Source organism: Calidris pugnax, unplaced genomic scaffold (assembly GCF_001431845.1).
Source record: "Calidris pugnax isolate Ruff unplaced genomic scaffold, ASM143184v1 scaffold134, whole genome shotgun sequence".
Classification (NCBI taxonomy): Eukaryota; Metazoa; Chordata; class Aves; order Charadriiformes; family Scolopacidae; genus Calidris; species Calidris pugnax.
In genome coordinates this window covers 1189193-1216180 of record NW_015090873.1, presented here as the reverse complement: position 1 = coordinate 1216180, position 26988 = coordinate 1189193, and the positions used below count along the sequence as shown (strand labels likewise).

The window sequence follows — 26988 nt, the reverse complement described above, 5'->3', positions numbered from 1 at the left end:
CCCCGCCGCTCGGTGCCGCACCGCCCCGCACCGCGCTCCCGCTCCGCGCTGCCGCTAGGCCGCGCCGCACCAGGCCGATCAGCCGAGCGCCGAGCCCGGGCCCGACCAGCCGAGCGCCGAGCCCTGCCGGGCCAGGCCGATCAGGCGAGAGCCGAGCCCCAGGCCGACCAGCCGAGCGCCGAGGCACCGCCCCGCCGCCCGCTCTCTTCTCACCCCGAGATGGCGGCGGGGACAGGAGCGCGGCCTCCCCCAGCCCCAGCCCGGGCAGCTCCCGCTCCCTGATCTCCTCCGGGCTCCAGCGGTAGCCCGGTGCCGGGCAGGCCCAAGCTGTGTCCCCTCAGAGAGTGCCGAGGCCGCTGCGCCCTGACGGGGAGGAGGGGGGAGCCCTGCGGCCCACCCCAGCCAGGCCCTTCTCCTCCTTCTTCGGCCCCCTCCTCCGTCTCACCCCCATAAAGCTTTTTTTCACGGTAGTTTCCCGTGAAATAGCTGCAGGGGTGGCCGGGGCCGTGCTCCCCGGGGGACAGCTCTCCTCCAGCCCCGGCAGCGGCAGCGCTTCGGCCGCTGGGCAGCAGAGGGACCCGGCGGCCCGCGAACGCGGCCCCCAGCGCCATGGGCCTCCATAGCGGGCTGCTCTGACTACAGCAGTACCAGTGCTCCCAGTACCCTCTCCTTGTTGAGGTCAGGACCCTCCACTCTCCCCTTGGACACCCCCCAGGCCGCCCTGCAGCCCCACAGCCAGGCATGGGCCGCAGGCAGGGCCTAGTGCCAGAGCACGGGTCAACAAACGGAGAAGGGAACTGCTGGAGAGGGGACAGCAGAGGGCCACAAAGATGATGAGGGGCCTGGAGCATCTCTCTTACGAGGAGAGGCTGAGGGACTTGGGTCTTTTTGGTCTGGAGAAGAGAAGACATAGGGGGGGATCTAATCAATGCTTCTAACTTCTTGCCCCAACGCCAGACCCCTGAGCCGTTCCCTTCCTCCCGAAGCCACAGCACTCAGTGTCTCACATTTGCTGTCCCCTGCTGAGAGTGCACAGCTTCCTGCTGATGGGATGGGCTGAGTACAGTCCTTCTACATTTTATACTGTATCGGGATCAATACTAGTTCTTTAGTAGTATTAATGTTAATTATTTAGTCTTACCATATTAAATCTATTTCTATTTCAACCCTCATATTTCCTTGTTTGTCCCTTATTCCCCTTCCTGGGTGGGGAGGGCTCATCAGGTGATAGGATAATTGTCTAAATGAATAAATTGTTGTGGGTTGCCCATAACAGGGGCAACAGTGAGGAAGAGCTGGGGCAGCTGAGAAGGCTCAGCCTGCTGTGGCCAGCTGGGTGATGCCACTGCAACGTGGAGCAGGTCACCAGGTCTGAGCTGGGCTACTGTGGCTGATGCTGGAGTTGGCTGGTGGCAGCAGGGCTTTGCAGGCAGGTGAGCCACAGCACAGATGACCTGGATGGAAGGTGGCAGGTGAAGGGAAGCAGTTCACCACCCACCCCCAGGTCCCAAATGTCACCACCCCACTGCTTCTGTGGCCAAGGAGAAATACTTCCCCACCCCCCTAAGCGAGACGAGGCAGAATGATTTCTGGATCCACTGCCGTCGAGGGAAGGATTTGGGTTTTTTTTTTGTGACATTTCTGTGAACCCAGAGGATGTGATAATAGGTTAAACGCTGCAGTCACGTTTGGCACCACGCAGTGGTCAAGTTGTTGACGGCTGCACTCGTTTTAAAAGCAGTCAGGAGAGAGCGAGAGAAAGAGGCAGCTGTCATAAGCAGAAATGAAGAATTAGCAGCACTGTTCTACGTAGCTCGGGAATCACGCGGTGGTAGAGACAAGGGAGCCTTTAGTCATTTCAGGCAGTTGTTAAAACAAGACCCTCAGCCTCCCAGAAAGCAGGTCCTCCCTCTGACAAAGCCAAAGAAAACGGGGGCCTTTCTCCCTCAGCACAACACAGCTGCATCCCTCCGCTCTACAGCCCTAATAGAATCATAACCCAAAGCAGACAGATTCTTGGTCTCAAATGCTGTCTACAAGCTCTTAAGAGCCCTTTCTTTGTAAGGGAAACTCAAAGCAAGGATTTTTAAGATGTGTGTTCCCCACCTGCCAACTAAGAAACAGCAGCTGGCCCTGGATGCAACCTCAGAGCCAAAGAGCAAACGAGGAGTCAGGCTGCACTAAGAAGATTTTCCAGAAAACAGCTATTATAGATTTGGCTTTGGCGCCAAGAGGCAACAGAGAAACGGGCTTTTAATAAATTGCCTAAATATGTATTTATCTTGAAGATCCAGCTACTTTGATCCTCTGAGCATAGCAGTGTCAGACAGATTTTAATAGCTCCAAGCAAGCGTTGCAATAGCTTGGATAAATAATCTGAATTTTATTACTTTCCAAGAATGATTTCTGAGGGAGTTAGTGCCCTGGGAAACGCTGGGAGCTGATGTTGCTGCATGAACTCGACGTGTAGGATTTGTTTCTCTTTCCCTGGCAGGCTGGAGGGCAGCATAAAGCAGGATAAAGCTGGGACCGCTGGGGATTGGTCATTTTAAATTGCATTGCTTCACCCAGTGTGTATTTAAAGTTATGCCAGGATGTAAGGGTAAACATCTTTCTTCTTCTTTTTTTTTTTTTTAGCATTTCAGTACATCTAAATATACCAGTGAGCAGTATTTAGAAGCAGGCCACCCCGTGAGCCAGAGAACTGAAAGGCAGAGCTGACGCAGTCCTCCTGATCCACAGCTCATCTTTCCTGACTGTGCGACACAGCAACAGAGATGAATGTTTGTTATTTTACAACCCAAAAGGGCAGAAGCCAGGAGAATTTCACCCCTCTCCCGGCCCCTGGTTTGGCCCAGCGTCGAAAGGAGAATCCTGGAGCAACAGAAGGAAGTCCTGGTTTGTGATAAATCATCCGATTTATTCACGTTTCTCATCTGGTAAACGTGAAGATCTGTTAAGACACGGGAGCCTGCAGCAGCACAGCACTGGGAAAGGATCTTCCCTCCTGGGAGGACTCCCTTCTTTTCTTTTTTTTTTTCCCCATTTAAAAAGCTCAGCTCCAGCTACCCAGGCACTACCCCGGGCGCCTGGCCCGTGGTTAAATATTGCAAAACCACCACAACAAACAAAAGCCTCCACAGCTCTCTGGGGCACCAGTAGCTCCTTTCCCTCCCCAGCCAGCCCAAGGGGGATGGTGGCCCCGTGGCTCCCGGTGTCTGTGAGCCGTGGTGGGGCACAGGGGGGACACAGGATGCTCCGAGCACGGGTGGGAAAGGGGAGCCAGCCCCCCTGCCAGCTCATCCAGCTGCGGATGCATCCCTCTCCCCATATCCAAATATTCCCATCCACAGAATCATAGAATCGTCTAGGTTGGAAGAGACCCTTGGGATCATCGAGTCCAACCATCTACCCTACTCTACAAAGTCCTCCCCTACACCATGTCCCTTAGCACTGCCCCTAAACGCCCCTTAAACACAGCCAGGGATGGTGACTCCACCCCCTCCCTGGGCAGCCTGTTCCAATGCCCTATCACTCTTTCGGTGAAAAATTCTTTCCTAATGTTCAATCTAAACCTACCCTGTTGGAGCTTGAAGCCATTCCCTCTCGTTCTGTCACTAATTACCAAGCGCAGCCCCAAACCCTGGCCAGAGATGCCAGCCCAGCCTGGCACGGGACGTGTATTTGGGATACAAGTTTTTCTGAAGGTAAAAGACCTCTATGAGAACAAATCTGACGGTTTTGTTCCTGAACTGTTTCTCCTTCTGGGCTGATGAGGATCTCCAAGCCCAACCAGCTGCTTTATTTCAACATAAAGACGCGGCAGTGCATCGTCGCCCTGTCCTGGCTCTGCTCGGGAGGGTGGCTGCCTGAATTTGGAAGAAGCACAGATCCGTGGGTCGGGGGAGATCAATAGTTTATTAACTTAAAAGGTCAGTTCGCCAAAGCTCCATCTTTCCTTGGGCTGGGCTGGGGCCAGGCAGGAGAGGACAGGGTGACGCCGTGGCTGTCCCCTCGTCACCTGGCTGAGGTAAGCTCTAGCTGGGCAAGCCCGGGCAAGGGCGCCTGTCGTTTGGGAAGAGGTGACCATCATTGTGAATTTCATTGGCAAAAAAAAAGAGGTTTAACTCGCTAAAACTATCCACAGTGAAAATCAGAACATGCAGCGCAGGGAAAGAGTGTTTTACATCCGTCTGGTGCAAAGAGCGGCTCGGCGAGGCCAGAGAGGAGAAAAGGAGAAGGATGGAAGACCAAAAAGACTTCCCACTCCCATATAAAAAATAGTCCACAGAGAAAAAAAACAAGGATTGTATAAGTTATTTTTAAAAAAAAATCTGTAAAACAACATAGCCAAGGATATTTCAAACACAATTATATAAACACCACGTGACTTACTATTAAGAGAGAGCATGAAAAGGTTTGTTTCGGGGAAGGGTTTTGTAGAATTAAGAGTTTCCTGGCTGGATCCCTGGAATGTCTCTTTTGGAAACAGATGCCCGAGAAAAATCACTGCTGTGAACAGGAGGATTTTGTGAAGAGAGAAGGGGAAACCCAGCGAAACCGGGGGAAGAAGGATCGTAACGCAAAATGCCAGAAAAGATTAATTAGGACACCATCTCCTTTAGAGGAAGGATCTAGAACTGAACTAATCAGCAGCTTCCTAGCAGTTCCAGGAGGGAAATCCATTTCATGGGAAGGCTGTGACCCCCCCCTCAGCCCCCCCAGCCCAGGCTGGTCCGTGGGGGATGAACCCCCCGAGTCCCTCAGTCCCCGCAGGCAGAGGGGATTTCCCTGCCTGCAGGTACCTGCGGGGCAAAGCCCTGCTGGACTCGCTGGGCTGATGCCTGCAGAGCCATGGGGTCAGCTCTTGCTTTGGTCCTCAAACCTCCAGTTATTGCCACGGCCAGAGAGAAACAGCCACCGACCGAATCTGAACAGGAGCACCGGAGCGGGCCCCAAGGCACCACCGCTCCGGGAACCACCTAATTCATCGTTTGACCTATGGACAGAGCACAGTACTGGCTGTTCACAATGCAGCCTGCTATCAGACAGAAAAGGGTACCAAAAACGGGGCCAGAAACAGCTTTTTTCTTCGCAGACGCGTCAAGTCCTGCATCCTTGGCGGGGAGGGCTCCTGCCAGCCGCTCGGAGCGGGCACATCAGTAGGATTTCTGCGAAGAACCGAGCGTGTGTACACGGATCCTGCACTGGTCCCTGCTCCTGAGGAGTGTTTGAGAGTATTAATATCACCGCTGCCTTTCGGGACTCCATCATCGAGGGTAGGATCCAACCCCTGCTTAACATATCACTATAGAAACGCACCGACAGTGATATTAAAGCTATCAAACTCACGAGCGAACGCTTGACAGCACCATGTAAACTCTCCCCAAAGCTGAAAAAATAAACTTTTGTCCTTAAAACATTTGGCAAAACCGGGCTGGCAGTCGGTGGAAGTCCTGGATGGATGCAGCCGCTTGAACTTTTACCCGGCCATAAGACACGTCTGACAGCAGAACTGCACAAACAGCTTCTTTTCACAGAGCTTGTTTGATTTCACCATCTCACAGAAAGTCTTGTCAGCTGGGAGGCCGGGGCAAGGAACAAGAGAAAAGGAGAGCAGATTAACATTTTAAATAAACAAACACTGCACGTAACAGGCGGTGCGATTCGTTCCAGTGTTGGGGGAGAGAGAATTGAAAAGGAGTCGCTTCTTAAGGGCATCTTTCACATGGCTTTAATGAAGGAATAAAGCAGCTTTGCAGCGAGTGGAAGAATTAGCCCCCAGACTAAAACTCTAACGAAATACAAACGCTTGGATGCGTTTGAGCAACAGGCAGATATCCAGCAGCTCTGCCAGGTAAACCGCCCGCCCGCCGCAGCCGTGCCCCAGCAAGCCCAGCAGCTGCAGCACCTTCAGCTTTTCTGCTCTGAAGGGAATCCCCCAAAACCCTTGTTTTTGCTCCCAGGGAAGCATTACGGTGCCAGCAGTTCTGCCCACAGCTACCTACCGTTGGTGCAGGTTTCATTTGTCACGCAGGAGCCGCCGAGGAGGCTGAAACCTTCTTTACACTTGAGGCAGTTTCCACTGGAGCCCTCGCAGGCTGAGCAGTGGTCATCACACCTGGGGGACAGAGACCCTGCCGTGGTCTGAACTGCCACCCAGAGCCTGACCCTGGCCATCCACCCCTGTGACATCCAGACCAAACCAGAGGATGTGGAAAACAGCAAATCTAAAGCTTGTAAAGTTACTGAAGCCCTGGGAAAAATGGGCTCGGTGGTGCCAGCTCACTGCTGGGCGACAGCCAGTGACACAGAATCATAGAATCACAGAATGGTTTGGGTTGGAAGGGACCTTAAAGATCATGGAGTTCCAACCCTCTGCCCTGGGCAGGGACACCTCCCACCAGCCCAGGTTGCTCAAAGCCCCATCCAGCCTGGCCTTGAACCCCTCCAGGGATGGGGCAGCCACAGCTTCTCTGGGCAACCTGTTCCAGGCTCTCACCACCCTCACAGCAAAGAATTTCTTTCTGGTATCTAATCTAAATCTCCCCTCTTCCAGTTTAAAACCATTACCCCTTGTCCTGTCACTATGCTTCCTGACAAAGAGTCCCCCTCCAGCTCTCCTATAGCTCCCTTCAGATATTGGAAGGGGCTCTAAGGTCTCCCTGGAGCTTTCTCTTCTCCAGGCTGAACAACCCCAGCTCTCTGACCTTCCCTCCCATCATCTTCACAGCCCTCCAAAGCAAAATATCCCAAAAGCACTCGCCTGCTGGGAAAGCTCAGTGGGACACGCACCTCTCGTCCCACCAATCCCAGTCAGAAAAAGGGTGGTGAGGGGAATTTGTGCTGCTCCCAGCCGTTTGCTCAGGGAAAAGAGCCCTTCAGCTGTGCCTCCCACCTGGGGATGGCGGGAAGGGGTGCTGGAGCCCTGTTCCTCCCCGTTGGGTAGCCCAGCGTGGGCGAGCGAAACCCCAGGCAGGCAGGGGCTGCGCTGCCTGTTCCCGAGTCACCTTTAATCCTTCCCTTTCATGTTCGCCTTAATGAGGCCAAATCCACTCCCACTCCCCACTCAAAGCCCAGAGTGGGAGCAAATTGCTGCCCCCCCCGGCATCTCCCCGTCTCCCGTGGGGAGCTCTCCCCCGACACGGCCGCGGGGCGCACGCAGCAGGTTTTGATTGAAAGCCGGAATATTTGCCTAAACATCCCCGTTCCTCATTCCTCCCACACCTCCTCCGAAAGAGCCCGGGGCTGGGGCTGAGCCCCTTCCACCATAGCCCTAAGACATCTTGGCTGGCTCCGGCAAGGAGAACGTGCTCCTCAATCTATAGGGCAGGGGCGTGTGGGGTCCAGCCCCACGGCTGCCCTGGCTCCTTCATCCCTATTTTAATTTCCCTAGTAAACAGCTCCAGCTGTGAGCTGTTTGCTGCATTATTTTATTTATATTTTTTTTTTTATCGTTGCTGCCAGCACTCCCCATCGGTTGGGGAGGGGACGTACCTCTTGCAGACTTTGTTGGGCAGCCCGTGGCTGTCAGCGGGGTAGAAGCCCTCCCGGCAAGCGGGGACACAACGCCAGTGGGGTGCAGGGGCCTCGGGGCCACAGGGAGCACAGTCCTCCTCGCCCGGCCCTGCAGGGACAGGGAGAGATGACATGGGCAGTTTCGGAGACGGGAGCCATGCAGCACCGAGGTGGCTGCGTCCCCATGCGAGGTGGCATTGGACAAGCTGGTTGTTGTGCCACCAGGGTCCTGTGTGGCTAAAAAAAAACCCTTCAGCTTCCATCTCAAAAAATTAATCTCCCATCCCCCAAAAATCCATCTCCCATCCCCCAAAAATCCATCTCCCATCCCCCAAAAATCCATCTCCCATCCCCCAAAAATCCATCCAGGACCCAGTGTCCTGCCCCTCTGCAGAGCCAAGAGTCGGCCACAGCGGCTCAGAGGGGGACAGCACTTCAAAATCCCCTCCAGAGCATCAGGCACCAGTTGAGCTTTCACAGAATCACAGAATCACAAAATCATCTAGGCTGGAAGAGACCCTCGGGATCATCGAGTCCAGCCATCCACCCTACTCTAAAGTTCTCCCCTACACCATATCCCCCAACACCACATCTAAATGGTTCTTAAACACAGCCAGGGATGGTGACTCAACCACCTCCCTGGGCAGCCTATTCCAATGCCCTTTCCCACCCATGCAGAGTAAAACGTGGAAAAAGCGATGCTGAATGGGGCTGCAGAGGAGCTGGAGGAGGGCAAGGCTGGGGAGAGGAGCTGGGAAAGCAGAAGACCTCACTCTGACACCAGCACATCGTGGCTGGAAGGCAAAGGGTGGTGATGGAGGTGGCAGTATTAGAGGCCTTCCAGGCAGCAGGCTTGAGAAATGGTTATGCAGGAGAAGGAGACGGGAAAAAAAAGGCTTGAAAAATAATTGTGGTGAAGTACATTTACACTGACTGGAATAAGAATTAGAAGGGAAGTAATTTTCTTAAAGGATTAAGAGCCCATTCCCTTCTGCGCTTGCCAACAAGATCAATAAATATTTTGGATTTAGTCTTAGGAAATTGCCCATGTATGATAGATGAGATTCACGCCGCTGAGCACGGATTGTCTGGAGATCATATTATCGTCGGATCTATGATGATTTTGAGGGCAGAGGCAAACATTAACAATGGAAAATAATTGGGACTTTCAGGAAGGGAAAAAGGCAGGGTTTAAAGGGAACACCGAGCGGCTGGGGGCAGCGGGAGGGAGGTGGCAGTGGCTGGTCCAGCCCCGTGGGGCTGCCTGACATTTTTATACACCGCAAAGCCATCTTCCATCACTCCCAGAGGGTTTTATGGCCTCCCCCGCAACCTTATTAAACTAAAGCACCTGGCTTCAGAGGGATCGGGGAAATAAAGAATGGCTCTAATAAAAATGTAAAAACTCCCTAAAAACCTTTCTGATATGGATATACTCCCAGCACCTCTCGGGATGTGCTGGAGAGCTGGGATGGCTTCCCTGCCGGGGTGGGGTGGGTACCGTGGGCATGGGCTCTTGATGCAACGAGGGTTTGGGGGTTTTGGATGGGGATGCCGTGGGGTGAAGGACATACCTGTGCCAGTGGGGCAGGAATCACACCGTCGGGGCTCCCGGCTGAGGTACATGGCAGGCTGGCACTCCGGCACACAGCTCTCTCCTGCCAGGCTGCCAGGAAAGCAGAGAGGACGTTTGTACCCAAAGCTACAGGCTGTGGGGATTCAGCACAACCTGTCCCCATCTCCACATCCCCCCGTGCCCCACGGCAGCCTCAGCCTGCAGCGCAGGAGGCACTGGAAAGCCAGCCAGCGCTCCAGGAGACATTAAAGTCCTTCCTGGACCAAAGGGACGGCTGCAGGTTCCTTAATTAACTATCCAGGAGGAAATAAAATTATTTTTTTCCCATGGGCAGGCAGCCAGGCTCTCCCAAAGCCCTTTTGCACCGTGAGGCTCCCTGGAATAGAAGGAAATTGGTTCGGTGCCACGGCCGGGCCTGGTGCTGCTTCACCGTGGCAGGGATGATTTGGAGTCCTGGCTTAAAAGGATATTGGACAATAAAAAGCAAGCACCGTGCGGATTATGTCTGACAAGTGCCTCCAGTTTTGCTTTTTTTTCCGAGGGAGTAGATAATCTTTTGGCGGCGGCAATTTCCTTGTCTGAGAGAGCCCCACTGCCGCACCATGGCCCCGGCTCGCTTACAGCCCCTGAGCAAAGCAAAACTCAATGGGATCCTGCTTCCATGTGAGCTTGGGGATGGAAAACAGCTTCCTCCTGGAGCCCACGTTGCTTGCCAGCATGGCTGGGCTCTACATCCCACAGGAGCCATGGGGCCAGCAGCAAGGGCACCCTGTGCTCCTGGTGGGGTCGGGGCTGCCCCACCTGCACCTGTTTGTCCATCCTATGGGATGTTCCCACTCAACAGGAACACTGGATAAAATTTTCCAGAGGGGAAGGGTTTTGGCACTTGCAGAGAGCATTTTCAGCCTGCCTGGGTACCAGCTCTGCCCAAAAGCAGAGCAAAACCAAGCGCCCCATTTGGCTGCGACGGCTCGGACGGAGCCACCCGAGACTCAGGAGGAAAAGGTTCACTTTGCACCAGGCAGAATAAACGTTTTCACTGCTTTTTTCCACCCCCGTTTCAGATGCTGCGATGCCAGGAGCTGCTCTGGTCGCAGGTCACTGAATTTGGACAAGCACTCCTGAGCCTGGGGCACAGCACTCACCCAGCACCCTGGCACGCGCTGGAGAAAAGGAAATCAAGTTTAAATCAGGCTTTTCAGCTAAGAAAGGGTCGTGAAGCACCAACCTTTAAACTCCCAGACCTCCAGCGCTCTGTACCATGGCTGTAATACCACAGAAGCAGGATATCGGGTCTTTAACTAAAGGACTTCCTAATTTCCCATCGGTTTTCCCAAATTTAAACCACAGGTGCCCACGCTGCAGGTACGGACCCCTCCTGTGCTGGTATTTTACCTGAATCCATCTTTGCATGCAGTGCATTTGTCTGCTTCGCCGACACATTTTTTACAGCTTTGGTGACATTTCAGACAGCGTTTCTGACCTTTCAAAAAAAAACACAAAGCAAGGGAGGGAGAATAAAACCCGGGCAGTGGCAGTGATTTGCAAGTGGCAGTCGGAGCTGCAGAGCCCCACTGCACCCCAGCACCAGCTCCCCTGGGGGAGGAGAGGTATGTCCTCCCCCCGACGGTCCCTGCTACAGCAGATGACCTTATCTGTCACTGCTTGCTAAGATGAAATATGCTTTGGAAGCAGCTAGGATCATTAATTACAGTCTTCTAATTAAGAGCTGAGTGCCTCTGCTTTGCACCACCCCCTCTGAACACCCGGAGGTTTTCCTCCTCCCTTTGCTGCCCAAACTGGGTCGAGGGCCACTCACCCAGCACCCTGGCACGCGCTGGAGAAAAGGAAATCAAGTTTAAATCAGGCTTTTCAGCTAAGAAAGGGTCGTGAAGCACCAACCTTTAAACTCCCAGACCTCCAGCGCTCTGTACCACGGCTGTAATACCACAGAAGCAGGATATCGGGTCTTTAACTAAAGGACTTCCTAATTTCCCATCGGTTTTCCCAAATTTAAACCACAGGTGCCCACGCTGCAGGTACGGACCCCTCCCGTGCTGGTATTTTACCTGAATCCATCTTTGCATGCAGTGCATTTGTCTGCTTCGCCGACACATTTTTTACAGCTTTGGTGACATTTCAGACAGCGTTTCTGACCTTTCAAAAAAAAACACAAAGCAAGGGAGGGAGAATAAAACCCGGGCAGTGGCAGTGATTTGCAAGTGGCAGTCGGAGCCGCAGAGCCCCACTGCACCCCAGCACCAGCTCCCCTGGGGGAGGAGAGGTATGTCCTCCCCCCGACAGTCCCTGCTACAGCAGATGACCTTATCTGTCACTGCTTGCTAAGATGAAATATGCTTTGGAAGCAGCTAGGATCATTAATTACAGTCTTCTAATTAAGAGCTGAGTGCCTCTGCTTTGCACCACCCCCTCTGAACACCCGGAGGTTTTCCTCCTCCCTTTGCTGCCCAAACTGGGTCGAGGGCAAGAAAGAGTCCAGCGAAGGGCAACAAAGATGATTCAAGGATTGGAGCATCTCCCTTATGAAGAAAGACTCAGAGAGCTGGGACTCTTTAGCCTGGAGAAGAGAAGGCTGAGGGGAGACCTTATTAATGCTGACAAGTATCTCAAGGGTGGGTTGAAGGAGGATGGAGCCAGACTTTTTTCAGTGGTTCCCAGTGAGAGGACGAGGGGCAACGGGCACAAGTTGGAACATGTGAAGTTCCACTCAAATCTGAGGAAAAATTTCTTCACAGTGAGGGTGGCAGAGCCCTGGAACAGGCTGCCCAGGGAGGTCATGGAGTCCCCTTCTTTGGAGATTTTCAAGACCTGCCTGGATGCTCCTGAGTAACATGCTCTGACAAGCTCTAGGCAATCCTGCTTCAACAGGGGAGTTGGACTAGATGATCTCTTTGGTCCCTTCCAACTCTTCACTGAAATTCAGTGAGGGGGGAAACTCAAAGCCAACACTCAAAAATGGAGGTGTTTTCTCCACCCACGGCCCTTAAAACAGAAGCGACCCCCGCGTATCCTCACGCTACAGCCCCCAAGGGATAAAACATCCTTACGTTCCTCGGCGTAAAAGCCGGGGGGACACAGCACCACGCAGGTGTTCATCTCCTGGTGGTGGTAGAGGCTCCTCTTGCAGGCCGTGCACTGGTTCGCTCCCCTCCCCACGCAGCGCTCGCAGCCCTTGTAGCACCGGCGGCACCTCCGGGCGCCTTTGTCACCAAAAAACCCCGCGGGGCACGAGCTCACGCACATCCTGGGGAAGGAATCGAGTTGGTGCCAACAGCAGAACACCTCCTGACACCCGCCACCATCCCATTTGGGGCATCCCCCAGCCTTGGCAGTGATTTGGGATCGTTTACTTCTTATTCCTAAAATTTAAGGTGTCTTGAATGTCATGGCTCGGTCATAAAGAGCCAGGGCATCTCTTGGCCAGCGACCTCGTCTACAGGTAAACTTTCCATGTGCTGGCCCCCAAGAGATTGAGGAGTGGAAACCCCAATTCCAGAAGTGATTTGGCACCTCAGCCAGGTGTCCCTTGGGCGTGGGTAACCCCAGCTGGTGAAGACAAGGCTTCTTCCCCATCATGATTACATGGGCAAGGTCCTCCAGGGCTCTCCATCTCTGTGTCCCCCACCCCATCGCACCCTCACCCAGGGCAGGGATCCCCACACCTCTACCTCCTCCTCCTCCCATTTTATCTCTCATACTCTTTTTTCTACGTGCAAACATCTATCAACCACGCTGTGGTGTGAGCCCTGGGGAAACACACCGCCACCTCCCAGGGACCCCATGGGGACACCTCATCACCCCCCTCACCTGCCGGTTTTCACGCTGCCCAGGCTGTAGTGGATGCAGTTCAAGCACTGGTCAGCGTTGGGGCCGTCACAGCCCTGGTCACCACACTCAGGGTGACACGGACCTGGGGAGAAAGAGACCAGCTCAGCCAGGGGAGAAGCTGAGCACCCCCAGACCCCACTGCCACGATGCTCTGAGCACACCCTCCCTTGGCAGACGGACATAGGGAAGGGGCTGAGGACCCTCCACCTATCTTATCCTATATCTGTTATCTTATAGATCTCATCCTATCTATCCCTACGGAGCTGTATGGCTCCGGGTGCTTGGATTCTCCTCCAGCTCATCCTTCCCAACACGAATCCCACCCCACCATCCTCCGGCTGAACACCCTCACGCAGGAGCAGCTTGGAAAGAGGAGCCAGACCCACTCCTGGGGGACCGGCCAGGGAGGGAAGGTGGGCAGAGGAGCTTTTTTTACTCCTCAGACGCCTGCACCACCAATTTGTGGCGGGAGAGCTGGGACGGGGCGTTTTCCCTATACCTTCTAATTTCGCCGGGCTGCTGCCCCGCGCCGGCCGCAGGCACCGCTCCTCCCAGCCCGCCCTGGCCCCGGGCAGGATCAAGCCTCGTGGCTCCCCTGCTTGGCATTTTCCCAAGCATTTTTTAGGGGGGGACAACCTGGCAGCTTATCCAGCGCTTACCTGCATACTCCTCCTCCTCTTCCACCACCTCCACCTGGCTCTGCAGGAAGGCAGCTCTTGATGGCTCCATCTCTGACGCCGGCACCTCCAGCGTCCTCCCCCTGGACTGGGGGCCACCCAGCGCCGTGTAGGGGTGCTCAGCCGTCCCGTAGAAGAGGAGGCTCCACTCCTTCAGCTTCCCTGCAGGGTGGGCACCATGTCATCCAACCCATTCCCCATCCTCCTCCTCCCCAGGTGACCCCGCAGCGAAGCCCCGGCTTTGGGAGAAGCAGGGGGAGGGTGGACCAGACCATCAGGGCTTCTCCACTCGAGTGACAACACACAAGCAAACAACAAACACCCACCAACAAGTCTTGCCCAGCCCCTGAGCTCCCAGCCTGCACAGAATCCAGCTGTTTAAGGCACCTACAGGGGATTTTTTTATGCCCTAACTCACCTGCATCACTGTACCCATCACGCCCAACGTGCAGCGAGAACCAGTGACTTCAAAAGCTCCGTAATGGAGGATTATTTCTGTCTGATAAAAGCTGCCCAGCACACACCGGATTATTTCTTGTGGCTGTTGCTCCAGCCACCCCCCTATCCGACATGTCGCAGGTCTGAGCTTGGTGTTCCCCAAAACATCGGAGAAGGGGGGGGACCACCAGAGCCTGCGCAGCACCCAAGGGCTGGGGGCTCCCCACAGCCTCACACCCACACCAGAGCTTCCCTAGCTCTGGGGAGAGGGTCCAAAAACACTGCTACTTCTTTCCAACACTGTTTTTCTTTAAATTCCCCATCAATGTGAGTCACCTCCCGCCTGCAGCACGCTCAGCTTTAACCACTAATCCCTGCGTTTCCAGGAAGGGCTTAAAATTTCCAACACCCAAATCCCTTTCGGGTCTCCCAAAGGGCTGAGAGGACCCTCCTGGCGCAGGACGGAGCGGAGCCTGTGAAGGGATGAGCTTGGGTGGCACCAGCTGGGGAAGAGCTCGGCCACACGCCTCCATCAGAAGAATTTAATTTGCTTTAAATCTAAAGTGTCCCCATGCGAGGGAAGCCCGGGCTGCGTGGGGCTGATGCTGGGGATGCAGCGGCGCCAGCGACAGGACACCCGTAGTATTTAATTGGTAATAAACTAACCAATTTAATTGGTTTAATTTAATGGTCTTAAATTAACACTTAATACCTGCGTCTGCGGGGGGGCTGGGAGCATTGTCCCTCTTTTTCCTCCCACTTTGCCCTCTCTTACAAACCCAGGGCAGACCCTTTTTTTTTGGGGGGGTGACTTCACACACTCATTTTTCCTTTAATTTTGCAAAGCCAGGTGAAGCCAAGCCCTGGGGGCTCAGAAACCCCCGCCGCAAACCATAAATACAGAGAGGGGGGAGGAAAAGTATCTCCGTGGGCGCTTTCGCTGCCGCTCCTCCGAGTTCAAAAGATTCCGGGGGAAGGCAGCAAACAAAAAAAAAAAACAAAAAACACCCACTTTTCCGCACAATGCGCCCTCACCTGCGCCAGAAAGTGGCGTGGGAGAGATTTTTAATATACTCCTGGCTCCTTATCAATGATGGTGGGGATTTTAAACACCCCCACAAGGCACGCCAGCCCCGGGGGGGGATGCTCCATGCCCCCGCTGCCACCAGCCAGGGAGGATGGATCCCGACAGCCCGGCTCCTCCGCCGGGAAGGGGTAAGGGAGAGGGTGGCCAAGCCAAGGAGGGGGGGACACAGCGGGGTTGGGGACACCCAAGGGGCCAAGGCTGAGCCCAGCCACCCCCCGGCAGCCTGGAGAGGATGTCCCTCCATCTGCAGCCCGAAGGGCATCGTCCCCTCTCCCCCCCCCTGCCTTGCACAACCAGCCCACGCGCCAGATGTCCCAGCAAAACAAACAAAACACCAATTACAGCTCTCGGGTTTCCTCGTTTTGCCTCATGAAGGTTTAATTTTGGAAACCCGGCTCCCGGTTGCAGCCAGTTTGCTGCTGGGAGAAAACCCGCTCCCGGGTTCTGCCAGACTGGCAGCCTCCTGCGCCGCAGCTTCACTCCCGTTTTGCCAAAGACAGTAAAACTCACAGCAAAAAATCCAGACCAAACTAAGCAGCCTGCAAAGAGCTTTTGGGGGCGAGGGGGACCAGCAGGTGTTGGGGGGGGACGTGGGTGCTGGGGGACACCCTTACCTTGCACGGCAGGGTTGCGCACTTGGGACGGGGTGTCGTGGATCTCCAGGGTCCATTCCCCCGCCGCCCGCTCCCCCCAGCAGTGGACGGTCATGAACTCCCAGCCCTTGAAGCCTTCGTTGGAGTGGTCGAACACCCTGCAAGAGTCATGATGTGCACCGAGAAGCTCGGCTTTGAACGTCTTATTAATTTGGAAAAGAAAGATAGGGAAGTAAGGATTTTAGGGGTCCTTACATGCACCCACCCTTGCGCGGAGCCCTCCTGCAGCTGAGACCCGAGCATAGAATCATAGAACTGTCTAGGTTGGAAGGGACCTTTAAGATCATCTACTCCAACCATCAACCTAACTCTGATAAAAACCATCACTCAACCGTGTCACTAAGCACTGTGTCTACTCATTTTTGAAATACCTCCAGGGATGGTGCCTCAACCTCTTCCCTGGGCAGCCCGTTCCAGTGCTCAATAACCCTTTCAGTGTAAAGATTTCTCCTAATCTCCAATCTGAACCTCCCCTGGTGCAACTTGAGGCCGTTTCCTCTTGTCCTACCACCCGTGACTTGGGAGAAGAGACCCACCCTCCTTTCAGGGAGTTGGAAAGAGCACACCCACCTCTCTACACCCTCCTTTCAGAGAGTTGAAGAGAGCATACTCCTCGCTTTCCCCAAAAACCCAATCAACCCCCCAAACGAGGATGCTGCCCAGCCCAGACGCACGTTGGTTCCATGCGCTCTTACCTCCTGGCGAGGAGCTGTGACCTGGTCCCTGCTGGAGACACGAGGCTGATCTGGAGGTCTCCCCGGCGCGGGTGGGAGATGCTGAGCCGCACCACGACGTGCTCCAGGTAGAGGACGTGCTGGTCACGGTGGTCAGCACAGGCACTGCTGAGGGTGCTGGCACGCAGCACGTGGTCTGCTCGGATGTACCTGCCAGGGACAGGCACAGACAACATTGGGGACAGCAGCACACGACAGTTCCCGGCTGCATGGATGCCCAGCTGTGTTTGAAAACCCTGTCTCCTGCTGCTTCATGGCAAAAATTATCGTAGAATCATCTAGGCTGGAAGGGACCTTGAGGATCATCTACTCCAACCATCAACCCAACTCTGACAAAAAAAACATCACTAAACCATGTCACTAAGCACTGTGTCTACCCGTCTTTTAACACCTCCAGGGATGGTGCCTCAACCCCTTCCCTGGGCAGCCCATTGCAAGGCTTGATAACCCTTTCAGTGTAAACATTTTTCCTAATATCCAACCTGAACCTCCCCAACTTGAGGCTGTTTCCTCTTGTCCTGTCACCTGTGACTTGGGAGAAGAGACCAACTCCCACCTCTCTACACCCTCCTTTCAGGGAGTTGTAGGGAGCAAGAAGGTCTCCCCTCAGCCTCCTTTTCTCCAGGCTGAACAAGCCCAATCATCTCACCCTCCATTGCAATACAGTGTCCTAGCACAGGAATTTGCTGAATTGCTCAATGGTAGCACGATGGGTTTGAACTGCCTCGAAGATCTATGCCTCATGGGCTGCAAGGGCGCTGCTTTATTATAATTATCAGTGCAGCGTTCCTCTTTGGGTTGTAATTAGTGTCTGTATCAGATAAATAGTTTCATGAACACACTTGGCTCCAAATTCATTCCTGCTCTGTGTATGTGAGTCTTCCAAAGGCACTCCCTTGCCTGATGAACAACTCCCTGGCTCTGCAGCCAGGCAGTGGTAAACCAGGAGGGTCCATGTGGTCAGATCCCTGATCCCACCCTTTAACCTCGCAGAGACAGACCTACCAAGGATAAGGTGTGAGCCTAAGCTGGTCTGAACCTGAAGCCAAATTCAAAGAGACTCCCAAGCACTGGAAAATTTGGGAACCTTTGCAACAAAGCACCTTTTTTTTGGTGTCTTCCATCAAGACAAGGTGTTTGGTGGGAGAGGAAGGAGGGCCGAACCCATCACCGTTCAAGTAGGACCCAGTGGGCGAGTTGGTTTAGGACCTTTAACCTCGCAGAGACAGACCTACCAAGGATAAGGTGTGAGCCTAAGCTGGTCTGAACCTGAAGCCAAATTCAAAGAGACTCCCAAGCACTGGAAAATTTGGGAACCTTTGCAACAAAGCACCTTTTTTTTGGTGTCTTCCATCAAGACAAGGTGTTTGGTGGGAGAGGAAGGAGGGCCGAACCCACCACTGTTCAAGTAGGACCCAGTGTGCGAGTTGGTTTAGGCATCACTAAGCCATTTCCAAAATGCCAAACAGCACTGTCAGCCCTCAAAAAATCCCTGCTGATCTTCCACCTGGGTGGAAAAAGCACAAACGGGGCAAAAAGAAATCACCTGCCATCAAAGCTGGTCCTGGAGAACCCCTGCAGGACCCACTCCTCACCGAGCTGTAGGCACAGACCCCAGGTGGGCACTTCTGGGTCAATAAAGAGACCTCGGGGTGGACAGTGCGGGTTGCTCTGACCACAAAATCCATGAATACCACCTCACATGCATATGGGCTTGTCCCGGCCACCCCCGCTCCTAATTTCCCTTTCCAAATGCCAGGAGAGCAGCTGAGCCTTTGCATCGCAAGAGCTGGCTCTACCAAAGCTCCTTCCAAGCAGCCACATGCCCCTGGACAGTCCCCCCCACCCCATGACACTCACTTGGGCACCCTGTCCAGGCTTCCCACGCAGACGTGCTGGGGAGGAACTGCCTTCCACTTCTTGGCTTCCACCACAATAGCATCTGCATCCACCAGACCGAAGCCATATAGATGGCTAACTGGAAAGAGAGAAGACTCAGAAACCCACTGCCTTCCAAGCAAGGGAGAGGAGCAACTCCTTGGTGCTTGATGGAGCAATCTCCAACCATTGGGGAAGGTGTGGAGTTAACCCTGTTGGGGTGTGAGGTCCTCCAACACATGGAACTCCTCACCCTGCCCAAGTGACACATCGGCACCACGGAAAACCCACTGCTGGGAGCAGCCCACTGAAAGAAGCAGGCAACTGCTTCTCCTGCAGCTCAGGAGAGCCTCCACCAAGAAAGGCTTCCACGCCTGCACCAAGCAACACTTCCAAGCCTCTGCCAAGCAAGGCTTCCAAGCCTCCCACCCTCCAAATTACTGCCCTCTCCTCCTTCCACTCAACGGCCTGATGGTAGGAGCCCTCGAGGCAGGTAAGAGTGGCCACCCAAGGTGAATGCTCCCACAAGTGAAGCTCTGGGGACCTTTATCTTCTCTTGGGTGGCCATTTTTGCCATGCCACCTCCGCCCCCCAGCCCCTCACCTTTATGCCCTGCACCATTGGTCTTCCAGTCGGGCGCCCGCAGATGCACCGGCCGCGAGGTTTTGACCAGCAAATGCTGAACATCCCTCCAGGTGAGCAGGGGGCTGCAAGGATACACGGTTCATGGGATGGTCCCCGCTGCCTCCAGCATTTCCAGCAGCAGCAGAGACCTCCATTGGATTAAAAAAAAACAACCCAAAACTCTCTTTTCTGGTCCAGAATGTCCTGCCTGGAGGCTGGCCAGCACTTGGGGTGCCCGCAGAAGAGAGGCTGCCCCAGAGAGGGATGCCACGTGCCCATGGCATTTAGCTCTCCTGTTCTGGGATATAACTGGAGCAAATCAGGAAGGTTTTCCCCGTTTTCTTATAGGAGATTGGGAACGAAGCACAACCTGGGGCAGGGTACTGGGCTCAGCTGATACACACTGCTGAGCAAACCTTCCCTTTACAGGAATAACAGCAAAAATTGCTGGAAAAAACCTGCCACGTGCCCATGGCATTTAGCTCTCCTGCCCTGGGATATAACTGGAGCAAATCCAGGTTTTCCCCATTTTCTTGTAGGAGATTGGGAACGAAGCACAAGCTGGGGCAGGGTACTGGGGTCAGCTGATACATGCTGCTGAGCAAACCTTCCTTCTACAGGAATAACAGCAAAAATTACTGGAAAAAAAAACCCCTGGGTCGCTCATTTAACAGCAAAATGAAACCCAAAGTGTTTCCCAAACCCCTCTTCGGCTGGGTTTGAGGAGGTTTGTGTGTCCAGGGTGCAGGACACTGAGAACTGTGGGCTTTTGAGCCCCACTCCCCTGTCCCTAGACCCCAGCCCAGGGATATCGCTGAAGAATTTTCCATACTTTTCTTACAGTCAGTTCTTCAGCATCTCGAGCTGGGATTTATATTGCTCTCGAGCAACATTTAAGAAAAGAAATTCAATTTATTCCTTCTCATCATAATGGAGTGCCTGAGCACCAAGTTCTGGTACTTAATGTTGCGTTTTATGCCTCAGCTAAACAATTCAAAAATTACATCTAAAGCTCTTAATATATTTGTAATGAAAATGGCATCTCCGGAAACACGCTCACCCGACCTGGGTGCTGGGATTAAACTGGAGGAGAAGGAATGGAGCCAACACGCCCCGGACACAAGCGCGACGCTGCCCCGTGGCTTATTCACAGCCTTAATTTTATTTTCACCCCATAAAAATAATAATAATATTAATAGCGAGAAGCTCATGAGAAGATGCTCCATGGAGCAACATGGGGATGCCCAAGGGGTGAGACCCGGGGGCTGCTCCTGGGCTGGGGGAGCAGGATGGGGACAAGAGGCAAAGAGCAGTTCGTGTGTGTTATTGCTGGTCACGATGCGTGGGTTTCTGACATTATGCAAAAGTAGTCTTTTTTCCCCCAGAAATGAAACACTTGCTGAAAACCATCACTTCTACAGACATTTTCCATTTTCCGTGATGTTTTCTGACATTTTTTTTCCAGGAAGTATTTATAAAACTCCTGTTGGAGCTGGCTGTCAGTGGTTTCAAAGCACCAAATGAAAAGCCTGACTTATCTCACCAACCCCAACTTTTCGACAGATGGCAACAAGTGAAGAATTAGCTCAATAAAACACCTGCAGGAAGATTAGATGCAAAACAACAACACTGCATCAAACCGTGCCAAAAAGGGAGCCATTTAGAATAACTTTGGCCCATCTTGAGTTGCTCCAGAGGAAAAAAAAAAAAAACAACTATCTTTTTTCTTTCTGGTTTCGCTTACCAGCTACTAAATTTGGAAACACCTACAAGCTGGTGGTGAGGTTGGACTTACTTTGCCTCCAAAGCCAAGGCGATGATGCCCGCGACCATGGGGGCGGACACGGAGGTGCCGGTGTGGCCATCTGTGCAGCGGTGCCGGAGGTCCGTGGTGACCTGTGGAGAGAGGAGCTGCAGCCCTGAGCACCCCAAGATGCTGCCATGGGGGGCACTGCCCCATGGAGCACCCCAAGTTTGCTGGGGATGCTGCCAGCGGGGAGCAGAGTCTACGGGTTCCCCAACCTGCAGCAGCTCCCGTGCCAGCAGGGTGCTCTGAGCCCCCCAAAATTGGCTGCAGACACATTTGGCACATGAGAAGACCATTTTCCTTCACCTGAAAATGCAAAAACTATTTGAAAGGGGAGAAAAAGTCGATTTTGCTGGGGTTCAGCTGGAGGAAAAGCCACGGATGGAATGGTGCGAGCAGGGGAGGGCTGGCAGGGGTCTGCACCCATGGGTGCACGGTGAGTTGTGCTGTATTAAATGCTTCCCATAAAAGCTCCAGCTCCTGGTGTCAGGCAAGAATTTCCACTTGCATGGGGAAAAAAAATAAAATAATAAAAAAGAAAAAGACCCCACATTTCCAGCTTTTTCATTTCAGGGCAGAGCACGATGCTTGGGTACCAAAAGCTCGGAGAGAAGAGGTGGGCAAAGACACGCTAAATTGGTTGTATTTTTAAAAGGCTCCTGGGTTTTGAGCTATTCTGGTGATTTTTTGGGGAGGGAGGACACATAGTTCCCCCCCAAGGTGCATTTTTGCCCAGCAATGCTCCGGCAGCACTGATCTGGTGCTGGCCTCAGCCGTGCAAATGCTCCTGAGCACCATGAAAAAGGCATTTGGATTCTGTTTTCTGGCTGGAAATGAATCTTTTAGGGGTCAAACAAATCACTCCTGAATTAAGAAAAAAAAAGAAAAAAAAAGAGAGACTTGTAAAACCCCCAAATTTTTGTCAAAAAACTAATTTGGGTGGAAAACTCCCTGGCAGCTCGGGTAAGGTGCTGTGCTGGTGGGTGATGTTTTACTGCCCAAGGTTTGGATGATGCGCAGGGATGTCGGTGACAAAAGGCTTTGCTGTGATGAAACCACAGCAGCTGTTGGGACAGGGCAAATACAGCCTGTGATTAGGGAAAACCAGCTTGATCCACACATATACACACTGTCGGGCAATTCCTGGGCTCCAAAAACTTTCTGCTCCCTGTTTGTGTTTGCCACATCCCTGCCAAACACCTCCATCCCCCCTCTTTTTTCTCCCTCTCAGGCTAAAACTCCTTATTTTCCCTTTTAAATTCCTTTTTTTTATAAGCACAGGACAGCGAGCAGGCACTCTGGGGGACAGGTCAATATTTGCACGGGTATTTTTGCAATCCTCCAGCCCTTTCACCCATTTCCCAGGGAAAACGCCACGTGCCCGAGCTCTTCCAAAGAACCAGAGCATCAAAAAAAAAACCCACCATAACCACCAAAACCCACCAAAACCCACCAAGGGATCTCTCTGGTCCCTTCCAACTCTAAAAATTCAGTGAAATTCAGTGAAATTCAGTGAAATTCAGTGAAATTCAGTGACAGGCAAAGCCCAGCTCGTACGATGGAGTCATCATCCAGCCCAGCCATGCAAAAAGCACCCAGGGGATGCTGCCCCACTCGCTTTTGGGGTAAAACTTACGATTTTCCGCTCGTAGAAAGCCCCGCTGCTGTAGGTGGTGGCAAGGGTGGAGGCACATTCCTCCAGGTACCAGGGCTTGTAGCCGTTCTCGGTGGTGCTGCTGATGGAGATGGTGTAGATGCTGTTGGTGTAGCCATCACAGGAGCAGTAGTCACCCTCTCTGCCGCCGTTCCCCGATGCCCAGACGAAAATGGACCCCAAGCCCCTGCGACCCTGCAGGGAGAGAAGGGACAGAGGGGTGAGAGGAGGTCTTTGGCCAGGATGTCCAGGATGAGCAGCCATCTCCCCACCCTGCCCCGGCACTGGGATGCCATCATCAAGCCAGATTTTTGGGTCAGAAGGTAGGGTTTGGTTCAGTTGGAAGGATGGGTCCCATCCTGCCCAGTGCTCGTCCCCCAAACCAGCCCCCAGAAATGTGTCCCCCGGCCCGGCCAGCCCCAGTTCTACAGGCAACGACTCCCCCCGAGGACAGGAGAGCCTCTGGTGATGGAGATTTTGGCATCTTCATCTTCTGTGGGCTCTCAGCTGGGGGGCTCAGAGCCCCCAGACCAGGCAGTAACACCCAGCACAGCGCTTTCTGGGGTGCAGGGATGGTCCCATGGGAGGAACCAGCCAGGAGCCCCCCTGAAACCCACATCTCCCTCTCCCTGAGCCTGCAAAGCCCCTCCTGAACCCACCTAAACCATCAGAAACCTTCCCCCGGCCTATCCTTTAAGTTCCTTTTGTTTGTTTTTAATTTTTTTTTTTTAATCCCAGCCCCCGTCGCTTGGCAGGAACATCTGATGGAGCCATCCCCATGGGGTACAGCTGTGGGAGCCCCACCAGGAATTGGGGGGGGCGAAGGGGGGGGACAGGGGGAGCATGCCAGCCTCCCCAGACCTCCCTGGAGCTGGGGGAAAATCCCACCCAGCAGCCCCTAACGAAGCCAAGAGCCTCCATCCTCCATCCCAACCGCTGCCAGGGCACCTGGGGGTGCCCCCGCATCCCCCCGAGGAATCACCCAGCCCCCTGGGGGTTCACAAACAGGCTGCCTCCGGTCCCCAAGGGAGGATTTTTTGGTGGGAAGGGGGGGTTTGGGGCAGGAAATGAAGTGGCTGGTTCTCTTCTCGGGGGGCTTGGCAGGCAATGGGAGCACACGGCGGCGGAGCAGCCCCATCCTCCCCCCGCGGCTGCTCCTGCCACCGAGAGATTTCGGCGCTAGCCCAGGCAGATCTGGGTGTTTACCTCCCTCCCACTGCTCCGCGGAGGCTTCCTCCACCAAGAAAAAAAAAAAATTAATAATAATAAAAAAAAGCAGCTTTGCTCCGGAGGAATTCACTGGGATTTATCGTGGTTTTTAAGCGCAGGGATGGTTTATTACCTGTCTCGCCCTCCTCCTGGGGCAGAGGCTCTCTGAGCTGACCCTGCCTCGGGATACGTGGGCTAAAAGTCAGGCTCTTCCCTTACTTTATGAAAGTTTTCATTATCTGGGCTGCCTCCCAGCCCAACTGGGTGGGTATTTCCCTAGCTGAGATTTAATAGAGCTGTCTGGAGCTCTGCAAGAGAAAGTGCAATTGCAAAGGGAATTATCGCCCTGCCCCACATCGTGGACAGCCCGACCCAGCTCGCCAGCCCACCAAGTCTACTGCTGGCATCTCCAGTCCCACTTTCCAGGGATTCTCCGAGGTGGCAGCATCCCAGCCCACGTTCTTGGCACAGGCAGTGACCATCCTGACTCTCACTGAATTTCACTGAATTTTTTAGAGTTGGAAGGGACCATAGAGATCATCCAGTCCAACTCCCCTGCTGAAGCAGGATTGCCTAGAGCTTGTCAGAGCATGTTACTCAGGAGCATCCAGGCAGGTCTTGAAAATCTCCAAAGAAGGGGACTCCACAACCTCCCTGGGCAGCCTGTTCCAGGGCTCTGCCACCCTCACTGTGAAGAAGTTTTTCCTCAGATTTGAGTGGAACCTCTTATGTTCCAACTTGTGCCCATTGCCCCTTGTCCTCTCACTGGGAACCACTGAAAAGAGTCTGGCTCCCTCCTCCTTCAACCCACCCTTGAGATACTTGTCAGCATTAATAAGGTCTCCCCTCAGCCTTCTCTTCTCCAGACTAAGGAGTCCCAGCTCTCTCAGTCTTTCTTCATAAGGGAGATGCTCCAGTCCTTGAATCATCTTTGTCGCCCTTCGCTGGACTCTTTCCAGTAGTTCCCTGTCCCTCTTGAACTGGGGAGCCCAGAACTGGATGCAGGATTCCAGTTGTGACCTCCCCAGTGCAGAGTAGAGGGGGAGAATGACCTCCCTTGACCTATTGGCCACACTCTTCCCAATGGAGCCCAGGATTTCGTTGGCCTTCCTGGCCACAAGAGCACACTGCTTGCTCATTGTCATTTTGCTCCAGCACTAAAATCCACCCGTCTGCAAGGAGCAGCAACCCATGCAACCCAGGCCTTCCTAAATCACTGACCAGAGGAATAAAACCAGGCACCAACTGCCGAAGCCGTGCAGAGACGTAGCAAGGATTTGGGGATGGATGGATGGATGGACGGGGAGCCCAGCCCTCCCTTGCACCCCGCACCCCCAGTGCCACAGCCACGGGTACCAAGGAAGGCTGCTGGGTCCCGGTCCCAGCCCACATCCCCAGGACACCTGGGCAAGGCTTTGCTGGGGGAAAGTGGGTCCGGAGCCAGCACGGTTGCACGAGGACACACACGAACAGGCACAAAAATGACACTACAGCAGTGCACTCCTAACACCCGACAGCACTTCCCGGCAGAGCGAGAGCTCACTGCCCACCACAACCCCCTCAGATTGGAAAAAAACCCACACTTTCCTTTTGTTCACACACAAGCAACTAGCAAGATTTCCACAAGCAGACCCCAAAACACCCAATTTCTTTACTTTCCATCCTCCTCAGGCAACGCCACCCCGGCAAAGGGCTCCTGGCCCCTAATAAAACCCAGATCTGGGCATCATTTAAACCAGGGAAGCCCTCCCTGGCCAAGGCTGGGGATGATGTGGTTCACCCCAGCAGTGTGTGGGTCGGATGGGGGATGCAGAGCATCTCCCTGCTTCCACGGCTTGGGTCTGTGCCCAACGGCACTCCACGAGAGCCCAGGATAAATATCTCCTCGTTAGCTCAGGAACTAATAAGGTGTGGCTGGAGCAGCGAGAAACAAGATGATAAATTACCCCAGCACAGTCCTATCGCTAATAGATAAAGGTTATTTTAATGTTTCCATTAAAAACTCAATTTTAAGGATTTATAACTCAGTTACAGCTATTTGCTTGGGCTAAAGGTGGCAGCTAACTATCTGCTGGTGGCTTTCCTCGTTATTTAAGGAGAAGCCAGTAATTAAGAGCTGTGCATGCCGGATAGCGGGTGCCACAAACACGGGTGGCAGTTTGGGGGGATGGGGATGGGGGTGGCAGGGTCTGATGTCCCCTGGGAGACAGAAACAAGCATCCCCCAAAGAGCAGGGCTGTTCTGGGCACGTACCCCGCTGCCGCCCGTTTGCTCCGGCACGGAAAAATAAGGTCTAAAAAGCAGCTTGTTCCCCCGTATTTACACGGCGTGAACTCCCCGGCGCTTCAATGGGTTCCTCGGCAGGCTCACCGCCCCGGCAGGAAATCAAGTAAATAGTGGGAAAAACACTCCACCCTATTTTTAGATAACAGGCAGGCTGCAGCGCCCCGGCCCGCGGCCGCCCTGAGCCCCGGCACGCTGTGGGAAGAGGCAGCAGAGGCAGGAGTGGAGGCAGGGAGCAAAATGGGGGGGTTCAAAACCCTCCCTGGGGCTGCCGACAGCAAAACCCCAACCCCAAATTCACTGACACTCGCTGCAGAGCCCCCAGCCACCGTGACACTTACCCGCAGCACCCGTCGAGCTGCCAAGAAAGGTGTTTTTTTTCCCCCGATGCTTGTAGCCAATATTGGGCGTTTTTTAAAAGCACCCAAAAAGAGAAAGGGGGTGGGAAGGCCAGGGCATCCCCAGGGGGGATTGACAGCTGTCAATCATGTGTGAGCCCCTCTCACTGGGGGACTTCAGGGACAATAATCTGAATTTTTCCTGTGCCCCTATGGCTGGATCCTGTGGCAGCACCCACATTTCTGCCAGCCATGACACTCATTCCAGGTGGAAAACCAGGGAAATGCTTAATGTGATGGAGACCCCCAAGAGAGGACACCAGGTGCCTGGGGAAGATGAAGGAGGGGGAGGATGGAGATGCTGGATGCTGGGGGGGGTGGTTGCTTCCCTCCGTGCCAGTACTCAGAGGGGGAGAATTTGAGGTGCAAAGCCACCCCCCCCAAACAAGAACTGCTTGGGGGTTTCTCATCCCGGCAGAGCTTCGCAACTCAACCTGGGGCCTGCCTGCTCTGCCGGGGCTCACCGAGGGGTCCCACCGCCATCACCGGGCACCTCCCGCCGTCACGGCCCGCAGCCGCAAAATCCACCGCAGCTCTGAGGGACGCCAGGGAAAACTAGGAAAAATTACAAGTGATTCACCTTCCCCCCCCCCCCCCCCCCCC

General features: G+C 53.9%; 2 protein-coding genes across 2 annotated transcripts in view; both read right to left on the bottom strand.

The window, feature by feature from the left end:
• The window catches only part of SNRPA1 (small nuclear ribonucleoprotein polypeptide A'), an 8455-nt gene extending 7844 nt beyond the window's left edge, over positions 1-611 (bottom strand). The window contains exon 1 of the mRNA XM_014946092.1: positions 446-611. Coding sequence (XP_014801578.1) covers positions 446-611 — 166 coding nt within the window. The remainder of the gene's footprint in view (positions 1-445) is intronic.
• A 3288-nt stretch (positions 612-3899) lies between these two features.
• Positions 3900-26988, bottom strand: part of PCSK6 (proprotein convertase subtilisin/kexin type 6) — a 48857-nt gene continuing 25768 nt past the window's right edge. The window contains exons 8-21 of the mRNA XM_014946077.1: positions 22478-22690; positions 20830-20930; positions 19014-19117; positions 18393-18510; positions 16494-16682; positions 15760-15896; positions 13603-13782; positions 12923-13025; positions 12163-12359; positions 11164-11251; positions 9093-9184; positions 7498-7627; positions 6009-6121; positions 3900-5580 (exon numbers count right to left, since the gene is read on the bottom strand). Of these exons, the coding sequence (XP_014801563.1) occupies positions 5483-5580; positions 6009-6121; positions 7498-7627; positions 9093-9184; positions 11164-11251; positions 12163-12359; positions 12923-13025; positions 13603-13782; positions 15760-15896; positions 16494-16682; positions 18393-18510; positions 19014-19117; positions 20830-20930; positions 22478-22690 (1863 nt within the window). The 3' untranslated portion in view covers positions 3900-5482. The remainder of the gene's footprint in view (positions 5581-6008; positions 6122-7497; positions 7628-9092; positions 9185-11163; positions 11252-12162; positions 12360-12922; positions 13026-13602; positions 13783-15759; positions 15897-16493; positions 16683-18392; positions 18511-19013; positions 19118-20829; positions 20931-22477; positions 22691-26988) is intronic.